The sequence below is a fragment of the Brachyistius frenatus genome, unplaced genomic scaffold, assembly GCF_029030835.1.
Source record: "Brachyistius frenatus isolate BFR_SWC_R1_liver_20210118 unplaced genomic scaffold, ASM2903083v1 Contig_23, whole genome shotgun sequence".
NCBI classification, from domain to species: domain Eukaryota; kingdom Metazoa; phylum Chordata; class Actinopteri; family Embiotocidae; genus Brachyistius; species Brachyistius frenatus.
In genome coordinates, this window is record NW_027210622.1 from 3,194,985 (window position 1) to 3,210,129 (window position 15,145).

General features: G+C 40.0%; 1 protein-coding gene across 1 annotated transcript in view; it reads right to left on the minus strand.

Moving 5' to 3' along the window:
* The window catches only part of LOC138620315 (multiple PDZ domain protein), a 40,008-nt gene that overhangs the window by 4,053 nt on the left and 20,810 nt on the right, over positions 1-15,145 (minus strand). Inside the window, exons 23-41 of the mRNA XM_069697414.1 lie at positions 13,749-13,946; positions 12,966-13,143; positions 10,808-10,918; positions 10,547-10,612; positions 9,984-10,055; positions 9,413-9,512; positions 7,881-8,089; positions 7,347-7,438; positions 7,113-7,242; positions 6,741-6,833; positions 5,904-5,978; positions 5,409-5,756; positions 5,026-5,109; positions 4,420-4,613; positions 2,526-2,673; positions 2,360-2,431; positions 2,038-2,134; positions 1,820-1,860; positions 1,385-1,507 (exon numbers count right to left, since the gene is read on the minus strand). Coding sequence (XP_069553515.1) covers positions 1,385-1,507; positions 1,820-1,860; positions 2,038-2,134; positions 2,360-2,431; positions 2,526-2,673; positions 4,420-4,613; positions 5,026-5,109; positions 5,409-5,756; positions 5,904-5,978; positions 6,741-6,833; positions 7,113-7,242; positions 7,347-7,438; positions 7,881-8,089; positions 9,413-9,512; positions 9,984-10,055; positions 10,547-10,612; positions 10,808-10,918; positions 12,966-13,143; positions 13,749-13,946 — 2,431 coding nt within the window. The remainder of the gene's footprint in view (positions 1-1,384; positions 1,508-1,819; positions 1,861-2,037; positions 2,135-2,359; positions 2,432-2,525; positions 2,674-4,419; positions 4,614-5,025; positions 5,110-5,408; positions 5,757-5,903; positions 5,979-6,740; positions 6,834-7,112; positions 7,243-7,346; positions 7,439-7,880; positions 8,090-9,412; positions 9,513-9,983; positions 10,056-10,546; positions 10,613-10,807; positions 10,919-12,965; positions 13,144-13,748; positions 13,947-15,145) is intronic.

The window sequence follows — 15,145 nt, forward strand, 5'->3', positions numbered from 1 at the left end:
ACACACACACACACACACACACACACACACACACACACACACACACACACACACACACACACACACACACACACACACGTTACATTAAATCCCTATAGTCGTATTCTAACCTAACCTATAAGAATTGTATGCTAATCCCAAACTTTACCCTAAACGTCTCTTTCTCAGTTTGTGGGATGTGTTGTATGTAGCACCCCCTTTCCTTTTCAAGCTTTTTATTTGTTTAGGGCTTTTAATAGTCCATACTTCTAGTCTGTTTTTGGTATATCTTTATTTTCTATAATTGCCTCTGTCAAGGAGGTTACGATTTTGATGGTGTTTGTTTGTCTAATTGCAACAGGATTTTAGAAAAAATAACGATGAGCCTGATATTTATGAAACTTGGTGGAAGGCTTTGGCATGGGCCAAAGCAGAACCCATTAAGTTTTGCTTTTGAATGCATCTTGTGGACCTGAATCATGATTGACAGATCCACAAATTATTTGTCAATTACGCTTATATGTGCCATACATTTTACAATCCAGTAGATGGCAGTAAAGTTCAATACTGATGAAATAAAGGCAACTCGAGAAGTACTATCTCAATCCACATTCACAGTAACTCTCTGTGATACATGTGTACTTGCTAAAACAATACAATACACCGAGCAGTTATTATGGAGCACATAAGGGGAACAGGATATAAATTCAGCCGTGGACTTATCTGCTGGGACTGGACAGGCACACAGAGAGGACCAGTCAGGGACAGACAGGACCGGTAAACATTTTATGGATTTTTCTATCCACCAACCCACCTGATACCCAAACTCACTGAGCAATGCCCCTGTGCCACGACATCATTGTGGAGCACTCGGAGACGGTGGAATCATGGAGAAAACTGAAACTGTTTCAGTTGTAATATCACCACAAATGGTAATAAGTTCAGACATACATAGTGTTTGCAGTTGCAGATTTGCATATCATAGAAGAGTAAACTTTTGGCCTTGACAGAGGTCTGCACTCTGAAAGCTCTTCTAGTCAATATATAAAGTATGTTTTGTATGTCTATGATTTTTATTATTGAGTATTTCTGTATTCTTTGCAACCATTTGGAATAAATTTGGGCTCAGGATGTACCGTTTATTGAAACACCTAGACTGGACAAATAGAATGCATTTTTAAACCCCAATGAAGACTTCTTTGTCAAAATATTAGTCTTGATACTAATAAATATTAATCAGAGCCAAGATAATGTAAGATAACTTCAACTCAATCTTTGCAAAACTGTAACCAAGTCATAAATCTACACTTAAGGCCTTGAAAGAAAGGATTGACAGGAGGAGAGTTACCACAATGTGATGAATACATAACACACAAACTGGCTTATATACATGATCAGTCCTCACCTGTAATTGCTGTGTTTTGGCAGCCAGTCCATTGGTATCCATGGTAGCAATAAAAAGAGGTACGTTGCCATGGGGACTGCCCACTCCTCCAGCTACGCTGATGCCCAGGGAGTCACATGGACCCTGTGGTGAGACCACATACATATTATAGACTCTGTCAGACAATGACTGAGAATGACATGGCAGATTTTTTAAATGACATAAACGCCGAATGGTACATAAGCCTGAGGTCCAGTCAGGTGAATAGCTTATTTACGGTACATCTCTAATATGAACTCTGTGACTTGAAGTACAAAAACAAAGTCTCAAAGAGGTCGCAACCATTTTTCAACTTTATACAAATATACAATAAATTATCCTAAACTCAGTTTCTGCGATACAATATGAGACACAAATCAACAACAATTATTAATAATTATTTTAAGATTACCATACCTTTTTTATGATTATTTTTCTGATGTCAAATTCTTGAGATGCTGCAAGAGGAGGAGGGTAAATATGTTTGTTTATTTGGATGTATGAGTAGAAGATTTTAACAGCATCCTTTCCAGTCAGGGTAAATTGATTCATTGAATTATTTCAATCGATATAATAAGTATGCTTAATGCATTTCTTTTGTTTTCAGACAACACCCCTGAACATGTTCCACTTACAGGAGCTCCCAGTTCTGTTATCTGTCTCCCTCTGGTGGCTGAATGAAGCATCACATCCACTTGAGGGTGTCAGGGTGGAACAGTCAGAGTCTTCACTCTGGATAAAACAAAACTTCAAATATTCCTAGGTTCACAAAGTACTATGGTTAAAATAGTGCATGCAGGCATAAGTAAAACTACAACCTACAGTACAGTGAGTGAGCTGTAGAAGTCTCTACTCTAGTGACAATTTAAATCAAAATTAAATCTCTTCTAACATTTTATTTTCATATTTGATTCTCTGTCCTTAATTAGACACAGACAGTCAAGAGAAACAGTCTACCTGACTCCGCTGTGAGTACTCCACTCCAGCTTTAAAGCGAGCCACCTCCAGGGGGACTGCTCCACAGCAACTCTGAGAACAAAGTGACACATCACACTTAATGAAGAAGACATAACAAATGTGCAACATGTTACTTGTTAGTTCAAGGACTTTGTATAAGTAAGACCTGTAGAAGCTTCTGTGCGTGCTCCTGTGATGCTGCACGGACATCCTCCCCATTGATTGACAGAATCTGGTCTCCTAGCAACAACCTGCCATCTGAATACGCTACGCCTCCTCTGATGATATCTGACACAAAGATGCCCGTGTCATTACTGTTGGAAGAAAACAGAGGTCAAAAACGATACCTGTTCCATGCTTATAGAAGAAATTATGTGACCTGTAAGCCTGCCAGTTTGCATAACGTCACACTTGATTCTGCAAATACACGAAGCAACATGTTTATCTTATTTACAATTATGCCTCAAGTGCAGGCTCCTCTTTGTAACTGTTAAGGTAGTTTATATTTTCAGTATTATATTTTAAAAAAATACATTTTAAAATCATCAAAATGGTTATGAAGTGTTTTTAATCTGAAAGGGGCAAAAAGAACATTCATTTTTCAAAATGACCTTAAAGAAAAATGCTTCAGGAATGAAAACACTTCAGAAAAGTATAAATGTTTTAAAAGATAACTCTACCAATTGATGCTACATCAAAAAAGAAGAATCAACTCTAAACATGATAGATTCTGAGGGAATTTGGGGCTTTTTGGTCTGATCATATGTACTTCAAAATATTTTGATACTCTAAAATTCAGAACAAAAATACAGTTTTTCACCAGAAGGACAGATAGGAGAGTTAAACTCACAAAACCAGCCATCCAAACTTGGTTCAGGTCTGAAAAAGCTATACTAAGCCTAATGGGTAAGTTTAGAAAAAAATGCCATTGGTGACTGTTTGATTAAACAACTGACAGAAAACTGGCAAGTTCTTTTTCACAAAAACATCAATATCGTCCTGCTTAAGTCCACCTGTTCTTTGGTTTCATAAACTACATTGACACATCTTGGCAACACGGGCATACCCAATTTCTTCTTTTTAAGTAGTGGCAGCATGCATGGCATATGTTATTTCGCAACCAGAAATAAATTAAATCTTCACAAGGTGCAAGAGTTATCAGGTGGTGTGTTCACCACATCAATCTCCTCAATTGGTTTGTCTTAGCGTTGCTAGGCAAATTCTCAGTGAACCAAATCCTGGCTGGCATTTAGGAGAGACTGAACCTCTGACAATCATTTATTCATTCACGTGTCCACAATTATAATTTGTCTTTGCTAGATCAAGGATTGAAGCACAATATAAGTTAACATTAGATCTAACCTGAAGGCATGTCTGACAGAGTGGACCCACAAACAACCCCCCCCCCCCCCCACACACACACACACACACACACACACACACACACACACACACACACACACACACACACACACACACACACACACACACACACACACACACACACACACAGAGAATACAGATTACTACGTCGGGACCCGGGACATTTCCCAGCTATTTGGCCTGCCAGTAAATGATCAAGGGTGCACACTTGGTAGTTGTAGCATAACTTTACTCCGCTGGTCACTTACTGTAGGTCAACTCTCCTCTCAGCCTGTTCCCGGGGCTTCCCGTTCAAACTAAGGCAGAGGCTGTTTAATACACCTGTAGCGGTGCACAGTTTTGTCATGTCGTCAGTATGTGAAGGTCCCTGTGGAGGGTCAGTGTGGGCCAACTTACAGAGAAGGTAACAGCTACTTTGTTGAGACACCATTATTTTATTTTTTTATTGCAAACATTTTTGTTGTTTGTTGGTACCTTTTTCTACTTGTAAACATATTTTTGCCACCAATCTGCCCTTCTGGGAGACAAGTGCAATAAATTTCACCATCACTCTACCTACGACTACGCCATGTTTTGTGTTATCTGAGGGCTGAGGTTGAACCCGTCACACATGCATTCGTGTTGTAAACATGACAAGTTGGTGGGTTCTCATTTGTTAAAGAGCCTCGTGATTGTACCTCTTCCCCACAGTGGTGAACCCCAGTCCCTCTCCGAGCCGAGGCCGTAGTTCCAGGCTGAAGACGTCCCACAGGTCCTCCTCCCTGTAAGCCTCCTGGTGCCTGAAGATACACAGCCGAACACGCTGGGTGGTGAGCCGCAGCACAGCGATAGCCTCGTCATGAGTGGCCTGCCGCAGGTCTATGCCATTTACCTAAAGTGTAGTGAGTAAGAGAGACAGGACAAAGTTGTGTGATTGGGAAATATTAAACCCTCAGTATATCTTTATAATCATAAAATAGAGGTGCATGGCTTGACTGGACAAAAATAATAGAACGTTTTGACTTTTCATTGATTGAATTTTAGATCAAAAATTCAATTGATCTATATCTTTAATAAAATTGTTTGCTAAATTGAACATAAATGGTGTAGAAATGAGACACAACAGAGCAATACCACCGCAGTTGTCTGCAGAATAGAACTATAATGGAATCCTTGAGTCAGAACAGGTTTGGATGAATAAAAAATGTTTAAGGAAATGTAAGAAATAAAAATAAATCTTATGCACTCATTTTGTAAAATTAACTTATAATAGTATATTTGTGGGTTCAGGTATGTGTGTTTACCTCTATTATCTGGTCTCCAGCCTGCAGTCTTCCATCTCTCTGTGCTGCTCCTCCATCATTCACTTCATGGATTATTACTGCCCCCTGGAGTAAAAATCAGAATCTACTTTTATTATTACAGAACCCTGCAATCAAATACAACCTAACTCAACCTGTGCTGAGGTATTTTGTTGAAAATAATAAATAAAAACAGATACAAACAAATATTGTCTAATTTGATGCTTTCAAGCTGAAATATTGGGAGTCACTAAAGATGGATAAAATCATAAATTTAATTTACACCTTATTCCTGGGGAGAAGTTTTCTATGCACTTCATAAAAAAAAACATAACAAATCATGTTAAATCAAATATTGATGTCAAAAATAAATCATCTGTTCTCACCAACAAAGTGTCACATCCTCCTACAATGCTGAGGCCCAAGCCTACATTTCTTTTACAAATCTCTATGGTGGTTTCTTTTCCAGCAACAACCGGACAGCTCATGGGGTCAGGAGTTGTGGGAGCAGATCCTTGCAAATCAGGCCGCTTCACTGGAGAGGTCTTCATTATATTAAGAGATGAAGAGGAGGAGGAGGAGACCGGATGGATAAGGGAGGTGGCAGGAGAGAGAGAGCAGGGATAGGAGTGTGATGCTGGGAGAGGTAGAGAAGAAGAGGAAGAAGAGAGACACTTGGAACGGCTGATGGAGAGCTTGACAGTGACCCGGTGTTTGAGAATCAAAGTGGACACCTGTATACAAAGAAGACAGGTGGATCATAAATCATTAAATCAACTTGACCTTGAAAAGCATTTTGTACAGTGTGTGTGTGTGTGTGTGTGTGTGTGTGTGTGTGTGTGTGTGTGTGTGTGTGTGTGTGTGTGTGTGTGTGTGTGTACCTTGTCCACTGACATTCCAGCCACAGGTTCATCATCCACTGCTATGATTCTGTCTCCAACCTTTAGCTGCCCATCCTGCATACAGAAACATGAGTACAAAAATGTAAGAAGAGCAAAATGTACAGAAGTGTGTGTGTATAAGAAAGATGGAGAGGAAGTGAGATAAAAAAATAAAATAAAAAAAAACACCCTCTGGACAAATATCTGAGTAACCGCTGCCTGGGGCCGTACATGAAAGCTTATTAAGACATGACGACATCACTTTAAGACATGGCAACTATCATCAGGATATTAATCTGGTTTAAATATTTCTAAAAATAACAATACACACGAGACACCACTTCACAGAGCACAACTGCATAAAAAGTGCAGCTGTAATATGGTGCTCATCGACACTTCTTATTTGTGATAGATTATTGATTGAGTTGCACTCAAAGCATTGAGGCTTGATAGATGTAAACATCTGATGAAACTGAGTGCAACCAATGTGCTAAAATAATGTCTGGAAGTAATTAAGTAATTCCAGAGGTAATGATGTTTACTATGGTGAAGGCTCAAAACCACAAGAGATGGAAGTCTTTATGAGTGAGAAGGAAACCATGCCCTAACATTATTATGAATATTACATTATTATTTATTTATGTATTTTGGACCTTTTTGTGATGGGATGTTACTTAGTAAAGTTGCGAAGAGAGAAACAAATAACATAAAAATGTTTAAAAAAAAAAAAATCACATTAATTTTGCAAGCTAAATGACTCCCTGTGAAGAAAACATATTTATGTTATTGATGAAGACATTAAAGTACAAAATAATAATGCTATTTATGTTGTCACACCTTACTGGCAGTGCCGTGCCGGATCATGGACCTGACCACCGGTCCTTGGTTGGAATCGTCTTCTTCCAGGGAAATGCCAAGACCTGCATGATCCTGGAGGGAGACGTGACATCGAAAGCAGACAACAAACTATAACTCTGAATTCTTACCAATAAGAAGTGATGCTAACAGCAGTGTTGCATACAATTTGTATTTATTATCAAATTTACAGTAATGCTTCAATGTTCCTTGAATACTCCCTCTTGTATCATGATTGTTTTCAGTACAGTAAGTGTCTGTTACCACTCCACCGGCTGCTTGAGATGTTACACTGAGATGTGCAGATACAGGCCTGACAGTGGTTAATACCAACACATACTGAAGGAATTGTACCTGAGGTAGAATAATGCTCTCGATGTCTCTGGATAATCCTACGCACTCTGCAGGGACTGTGTGAGAGTCGACTGTGTCCTCACACTCCGGTTTGAGTCCCTGGACCATCTGACCTAGAGCTGCTTTATTTCTAAAGAAAAGCACACAAAAAAATGATCCCCAAGCACATCATCAACATCTTTATTCTGTTCAATAAAAGTTGAGTGTACAAATGCCACAAGACAGTCATGTTACCTGATGAGAATGATCTTGACTTTAGATGGAGCGTTATTGATGATGGTGGAAGCATTTTGGTGACTGCGGCCGTACAAGATCTGACCATTAATCTAGAAGAAACATAACGTCATATACTGTCTTCTCAGCAATCCTTTCTTTTATGTCCTTTATCTCCACATTAATCTACCTTTCCATTATATTTTTCTGCCCCCTACTTCCCTGATTTAGCCACCAGGTCCTCCTCTCCCACGATTTTCCCTCCACATCTTTATTACATGGTTGCTCATTACAAATATCCAGCCAAGCACCAACCATCCATCAAATGGTAATTTGTATGATAAATCTACTATGTAGGTAATCAACCCTCCCGAGTCATGCCTCCAACTCTTAACCCACAGCTCAGTTTTTTTTCGTGTTTTCATTTTAGACTTTAATATTTTCTGTTACTCTGGAGCTCCAACCCTTCTTGGATCCTCAAATCCTACTCCGTTAATCAGCTCACCTCATCCAAACTCATTGTTTCTTATTGTTCCTGTTCACTCTCCCTCTTACCTCCAGTAGCTCGTCGCCAACCTGTATCCTCCCATCTAAACCAGCAGGCCCTTGAGGGTCTATATCTGCCACGTAGACACTCATGCGGGCCCTGGAGCCGTCCTTGTTACCCGTGAGGCTAATTCCAAGGCCGTGAGCCTCAGGGTCCTTCTCCAGCTCAAGCATCTGGGGCTTTCCAGACAGATTGCTGTAGCGCTGAAGCATCTTTTCTAGGAGAGGCAGGGTAAAGAAACAGGAGGCTGTTAGGAGGAGGATGTAATTGGTAAGGCAAAAAAAAAAGTGTGACATATAACATGTAATGACTGACACATGGAGACGTGTGAAGAAGCATTACACCCCAGAGGAGAATGTATGTGTGTGTTATTGTGTGTGTTGCTGTGCCTTGTCTGGAAGGGCTATCAGTCATGTTGAGGGAAAGGTGAAATATGTCTGTGTTTCTGTATAATGCACATATACAGTATGATTGTATGCGCCTTGTAAGTGCATGCCTGTGGCAAGAGGCGTGTGTGTGCACGCACGTGTACTATTAAAATACAGTAGTGGATACACAGTATATGTGTGTGTGAGTAAATGTGTGTTGGTAAATGCTTGGTAATTAATCTACAGGTGTGCGTGTCTATATCTTTGTGTATTTACTATTGCATTTGCACACAAATATTTGTATCCTACAGATTTACATATGTGTAAATAAGCACAGTCACACACACGCGCACACACACACCCCCTCAAAGGTATACTGGGTTTTTGACCACACATTGTGTCACAGAGTTTTTTTTAATTTTATGAGCGGGTCCCTACTTTGTTTGTTTGTGTGCATGTGCACAAGAACACACACGCATGCACATGAGCACATTACATTCTTGGCAACAGTTTCACACTATGTCATTGATTTACAGATAGCAGTTTAACAATACGCCAACAAGGGCAGTGAAAAAGAAGGCTGCATGCTGGAAAACATGGATGTTAAGTTAACAATGCAGCCTTCAAATTCTGAGGAAAAATCTTTTTTGAGACAGGAAGGAAATATACTCACCCTTGTTGGACCTCAAGGATACACACAATGCATTTCTATGCGTAACACTGAATGTAAACAGAAACTTTGGTTGTTTACAAGAAAACTCCACCGGGCAATAAGTGCACTGAGCAGATCTAACAATAGATCGAATTTTAATAATGGGTTTTCTTTTGCCAGAGAGGAGACAGAAAGTTTCAGTTCTTATTTGAAAACTAAAATCTATTTGTACAAAAAAAGGTTGCTCTCCCACAAAAAAAACGTGATTTTTATTATGTATTCACAATAAAATGTGGGCATGGCAAACTGGCTTTACATGTAAATAACATATAAATAATGATCTCATACAGCTTAAATGATGTTCCAAATTGTCACAATTCAACGTATGCGAGTCTTGACATTTCCTTTCAGCATCACCTTTCTCTCTTTTAATGCATGTCTATGGCAAAAACTCTCTGGCTCCTCGGGGCTAGGGGACCCTTGTGTGTGTCCGCATGACATCTTTATGATGCAGACTTACTCCTTCCAATGTCGTCCCCATCTTCAACCGCCGCTGTGATCGGTGCTGTGACATTTATGGGGTTTCTCCGATCCATTGTATCGGATGTTGGTGAAGGTACCTTGGGAGAAGTGTTGCATTATTGAACAGGCAGTGTTTGAGATGCCTCGGGGGTCCTTCAGGCATGAGTTGGACTACCCCTGAGGCTTGTTCCCTGTGCTTGATGAAGCAGTGGGAAAAACTGATGAACACGATGAATTAATGAACCCAGTTTTAATGTCAGCTAAAAATAACATGAAAGATGACCAGAATCATGCATTATTTTGTAACCAACTTACAAGTGCATGTGAAAATAACTTCAAAAGAATGCACTGTCTATTTAGAGTTATGCATCTCCATCAAAGGGAAAAAAAAACAAAGGGTTTAAACAAACAAGGTAGCTGCAAGGGACTTTGAACTACAAGGGTTCTATCTACAAATATGCACGTTAATTAAGTTTTTGGCTTGATGCAAATGCATCTGCATACCCATGGCATACCCATGGCAACACACATAAACACACACACACACACACACACACCGATGTACCAACCTTAAAGGGGGTGGGAGTGAAGGGGTTTGCAGGGGAGAGACTAAGGAACAGACCACTGAGAGTTTCTGCTTCCTAGGATCATGTGGGGAAACACAGAGATACTATAGTTCTCTATATATTGCTACCAAAACAGGAGTCTACCTCTCCAACAATCCTGTAAAACCTCCTTATTCTTTTTGGACTACAATGTAGGCGTTAATGACTCATCACTCTGTATATAATGTAGAGTATACATAACATTCCCTGTATGCTGCAGTCACACAAAGCCAAACATCAGTAACTGTGTGGGAACAGTAAGGGAGAAAAATGACTTCATAGCACGTCATCTGAAATCCAAAGTTGTGGTCATGACCTTTGAAACACAAAAAGTATTTCCTGCTCTGCAGCTCTGTAGCTCTGCAGGGCAGAATACAGTTTATATTTAAATGCATATGACTCTCTGAACTAGCAAAGCACTGGTAAAGTGTCACCATCTCAAGGCTGGAGTAAATTTTACACCACAATTATCTCTTTGAGACAGAACAGGAGCGTGAAGGTTACAATATTGTGTAGAGCAGTGTTACCTTGCAGCTGTGTGAGTTGGACAGCGGCGTTGGAGTGAGTCTTCCATGGTTAATGAGACTTGGAGACTGTGGGCGAAACACAAGAAGCAGACAAGGCAGATGAATATCTATATGACTGTGAAACATAGGATGTTGATATAACACTTTATATCATATTATCAAAGATACTTTTATTCAATGTGCTTTTTGTCCAGAGGATATTATATTGTAATGGTGCAAACAAAAATGTCTTTGCATTTGCCAGGTATTGAGATTCAGTACCTGAGATCTGTGTTGCCCAGACTGCACCAGGAAGATCACAGAGTCTCCAGGCCTGCGGATCGCCTCCACTGCCTGCTCATGACTGGCATCTCTTAGATCCACACCACACACCTTGTCCAACATAACAGATATTACAATAAATAAGTAGGAGTGGGCGACATGGCCCTAAAATGACATCACAAAATATCTGGGTATTTTTGCAATAATGATATTCTTCATGATATGAAAAAATACTGAAAGATATTTCATTATTAATTTTGATTACATACAATTTCAACAAAAAAAAGTATAGATTTATGTCAGTATAAATGTAACATTATGCCTTCAAATATTTATTAAAAACTAAACAGAAATGATCTCTTAGTTCTTTAGTTTGTAAAGTGAGATTCAGATCCTGTATAAAGCATTGAGGGAGGACTCGGCGGTACAGCGGTGCAGGAGAGCTGCTGCTCTGCCAGGACGACTACCAAGATCACTTGCAGAGCTTATACTTACTTCCTCACCAGTGTCAGCAGATTCAGCAATGTTCTGGCGTGATTTTCCTGAAGTTTAGTCACAATGGTTGCCCATTATTAATGTAGTTTTGGGCTTTTGTTGCACTTTTAGTTTGTAACGAGTTGATTCGTTCACCTGAACGTCTGCATTGCTCCGTGTGTGGAGCTCTGTGTGTGTGAAGTGGGGCGGAGCTGCCCCGTGTGAAACACAGAGAGGACAGAGGGGGGCACTGAGGAGAAATAGTGCGTCCGTCAATTAAACTCACACTGAGCTGAAAACCTGTAGAATACAGAGGCTTACAGTCATGCTTGTTGCTTGATAAGCTGCAAACGTATGTCATTACGTCAACAGGTCTGAAAATTGCCTTTATCACGATATCATTTTTTTATATCGTCTAAAAAAATTATACTGGTATTATCGTGAACAATATGATATGGCACACCCCTGATACACTTAAATACTTTTTTTTTGTCTTGAAACATAATTGTGTAGATCAGTTGTGTTTTTGAATAATTGATAGTGTAAACATAAATAGCCTTAAAATAGCCATCCTCATTAATTTGCAACACTGCCAGTAATGAGCCTAATTCAGAGACAGCTACAGAGAAATGATATGGCAACATTTTTGACAGTTGACAATTTTCTTTTGTGTTGCAGTAATGTAAACACAGCTCAACCTTAATACAGTACAATGGCATGTTTTTCCAATCATCAGCTGCCCAGTTCTGGTGAGTCTGTGCCCACTGCAGCGTCAGATTTCTGTTCTTGGCCGACGAGAGTGGAACCTGACATGGTTTTCTGCTGTTGTCGCCCATCTGGCTCAAGGTACGACATGTTGTGCATTCTGATCCTGCTGTTCTGCTCATCACAGTAGTAAAGAATGGTTATCTGAGTTACCGGAGCCTTTCTGTAAGCTCCAATCAACCTGGCCATTCTCCCTGGACTTTTCTCATCAACAAAGCATCTTGGGGAGCAGAATTACTGCTCACTGGATTGTTTTTGTTTTTCATACTATTCTTGGAGATCAGCAGTTTCAGAAATACCAGAAACACAGGCATTATTACTCCATGCCATAGTCTAAGTCACTGTGATCACATTTTTCCCAATCCTGATGTTTCATGTGAACATTAACTGAAGCTCCTGACCTGTATCAGCATGATTTTATGCATTGCACTTCTGCCACCGGATTGACTGATTGGATAACAGCATGAATAACCAAGTGTGTGCTGTGTGTGATAGAGGGGGCTGTAGCTGCATTTTATTGTTGCAGTGCTGCATTGTATAATGACAATGAAACTCAACCTTTAACTTATAATAGATCATGTGTTGGAGTGAATAACAGTTTCTGGGTATTTAGACATCAAAATTGTTCATTACTGTATCATATTATCACCAAATCATCATCCTTCAATATGACAGAGACCACAAACAATGCCAAATTGCTGCCACGACACACATACACACCGTGTAATGTATGTGTACACGCTCATGCAGCAATCGCACACAATCCCTCTTTCACTTCTCAGTCTCTTTGCCGCTCACAGAAACTCATATGTTCATGCACATACACACAATTGTTTCCTGCAAGGACTAATACGCGTGTCTCCTTCTCTGTCTCTACAACGCATAAACACACACATCAGGTCCATACACATACACAAACCTCCAGTATCCTGTCTCCAGTCCGGAGGGTGCCATTATATGCTGCCGGGCTGTCGGGGCTGATGTGCTTGATGAAGACTCCCCTCATCATCTCTCCACTGCTCAGTCGTCGGCCCATACCTCTGCCTCCCATTATGCTGATACCCAGAGACTGGCCTGGTGCTCGAGTCAGCCGCACACTGGAACACAAAGCAGGATACAGGGAACATCCTCACATATTGTAGAGCTGGAGATCCTTCTAACAGCACAGCTCTAAGATGATAAATACATGTCTTCTGTATGCCTCATGAAGACCTACTCAGTTTAAAAATTCACTTAAAATTACTGCAAGAGTGCACAAGAAGGAAGATTAATCTAGTAAGATTTTTTTCCTTTCAGTCTCCCACTATCCGCAGCCCTAAGCAGCGGATACAGCTTCAGAGATTAAGTCAAAACAATAGAATATTATACCTGCCAAGGAGACACACAAAAGCCGTTTTTTGCATGCAGTGCATCGTATGTGATTTATCCGAGTGGGATGCAGTCATTAATGTGATAAATACAGGCTCAGAAAGTAGTCTCTGAACCTCAGAAATGTGAGTGTGTTGAGTCCGCTGTGCTGCTTCATTCCTTCTGTGAACATAACTTGAACACACTTGAATTCTGCTAAGCCTTCTTTGGTACACAGATAAAGGGCATAGTGGGTAGAGTAATTAAAAATAACAGCAGTTAATATTACATATAAATAAAATCTAATGATTATTAGTAGATATTAGATTGTTGCTGACATTACTAATTCACTAACCTTTTCGGTTGATCCCAAGAAACTGTAGTGTGAGCATGAAGCTCTTCATCTCCGATGTCGTTACCATCAACCTTGATCTCCACTCCCGGATTTGGTACTTCCCCATCCGCGTTAATCTTGTCCCTTTTGTCCTCCACAATGTCTCCGTCTTTTCTCTCTCCCTTATTCTTGAGAGGTAGGAACTTTGGAATCTGCCAACTGATGGTGATAAAACATGTAGGAAGAAATAATACAGATTTAACTTTCGATGTTGAATGGAAAACATCTCAACATTAAAATCCCCAAAATATGCATTCAGGTACAGTAACCATACGGTAACTGAACAAAACAATATGAAGCAAAAAGTAAAAAAAAGAAAAAAAAAGAGTTGATTAATGATTAAGTCTATTTACAGAAAATTAATTGGCACAAATTTTGATAATCTATTGCTAACGTTAATTACCCAGCAATAATGCCAAACATTCTTTCAATAACATCACACAAGCAGAATTGCTGTGGATAACAAGGTATATAGGAGTACTTTGTAATTTTTTTCAAGCCCTGACATATGGTGACATATGGCCAACTTATACTTGTTGGCCTTGAGAAGATACACTGATTTAGGTGCAAATGGCCCTGAAAATACATATTTTCTGCCAGCGAGGTCACACCAAATATCTTCACTAGCGTATGTGTGCATGTTAACACATACACCATATACACTATTTCTGTATATATACACTGTGTGTGAGTGTGGAAGAAAGAGCTAGAGGAGAAGAGAATTTTTCATGAATATGTTTAACGGTGGAGGGCTGTAATAAGCCCATGGATGTGAGTGATAGTGGTGCTATCTGCACAGCAGGAGCCTATAGCCAGTTAAGTTACAGAAGAGGGCAGAACAAATGGCTCCACTAGGGCTGAGAGAAAGTGGCCAGGAGAGGAGGATAGGAGCCAGGCAGGAAGGAGGAGGAAAATGAGGTGAAGAGAAAAAGACCAGCGCAAGATGACTGAGTGTGAGAGAGATATGAAAGACAGATGTAGGCACACACACAGAAAGAGGCAAAGACAATGCAGTGAAAGATAAGAGCGAAGAAAAGGCTGCAAAGAGAAATGGAAGTGAGGGAGGGAGGAGAGAGGCAGTGGCACAAAGATGGAGTGAAAGCCGGGACAGACAGAAGCGAAACAATTCATTTTCGCTGACAGTCAGCACTGAGATCCATAAGCGAACAGCTAAATATAACTCAGAGATTCAACATTGAGAGAAGCTTTTGCCTTTACCAGAGAGAAGAATGGAGAGGAGAAAATATGGACTGGAAGAGACTCACACTGAGCTGGTTGCATACAGAAACAGATTGTTTCTCATGGATACGCTTAATTAAAGTGTCAGATAATAACTCAGATCATTAGTATGACTTAAG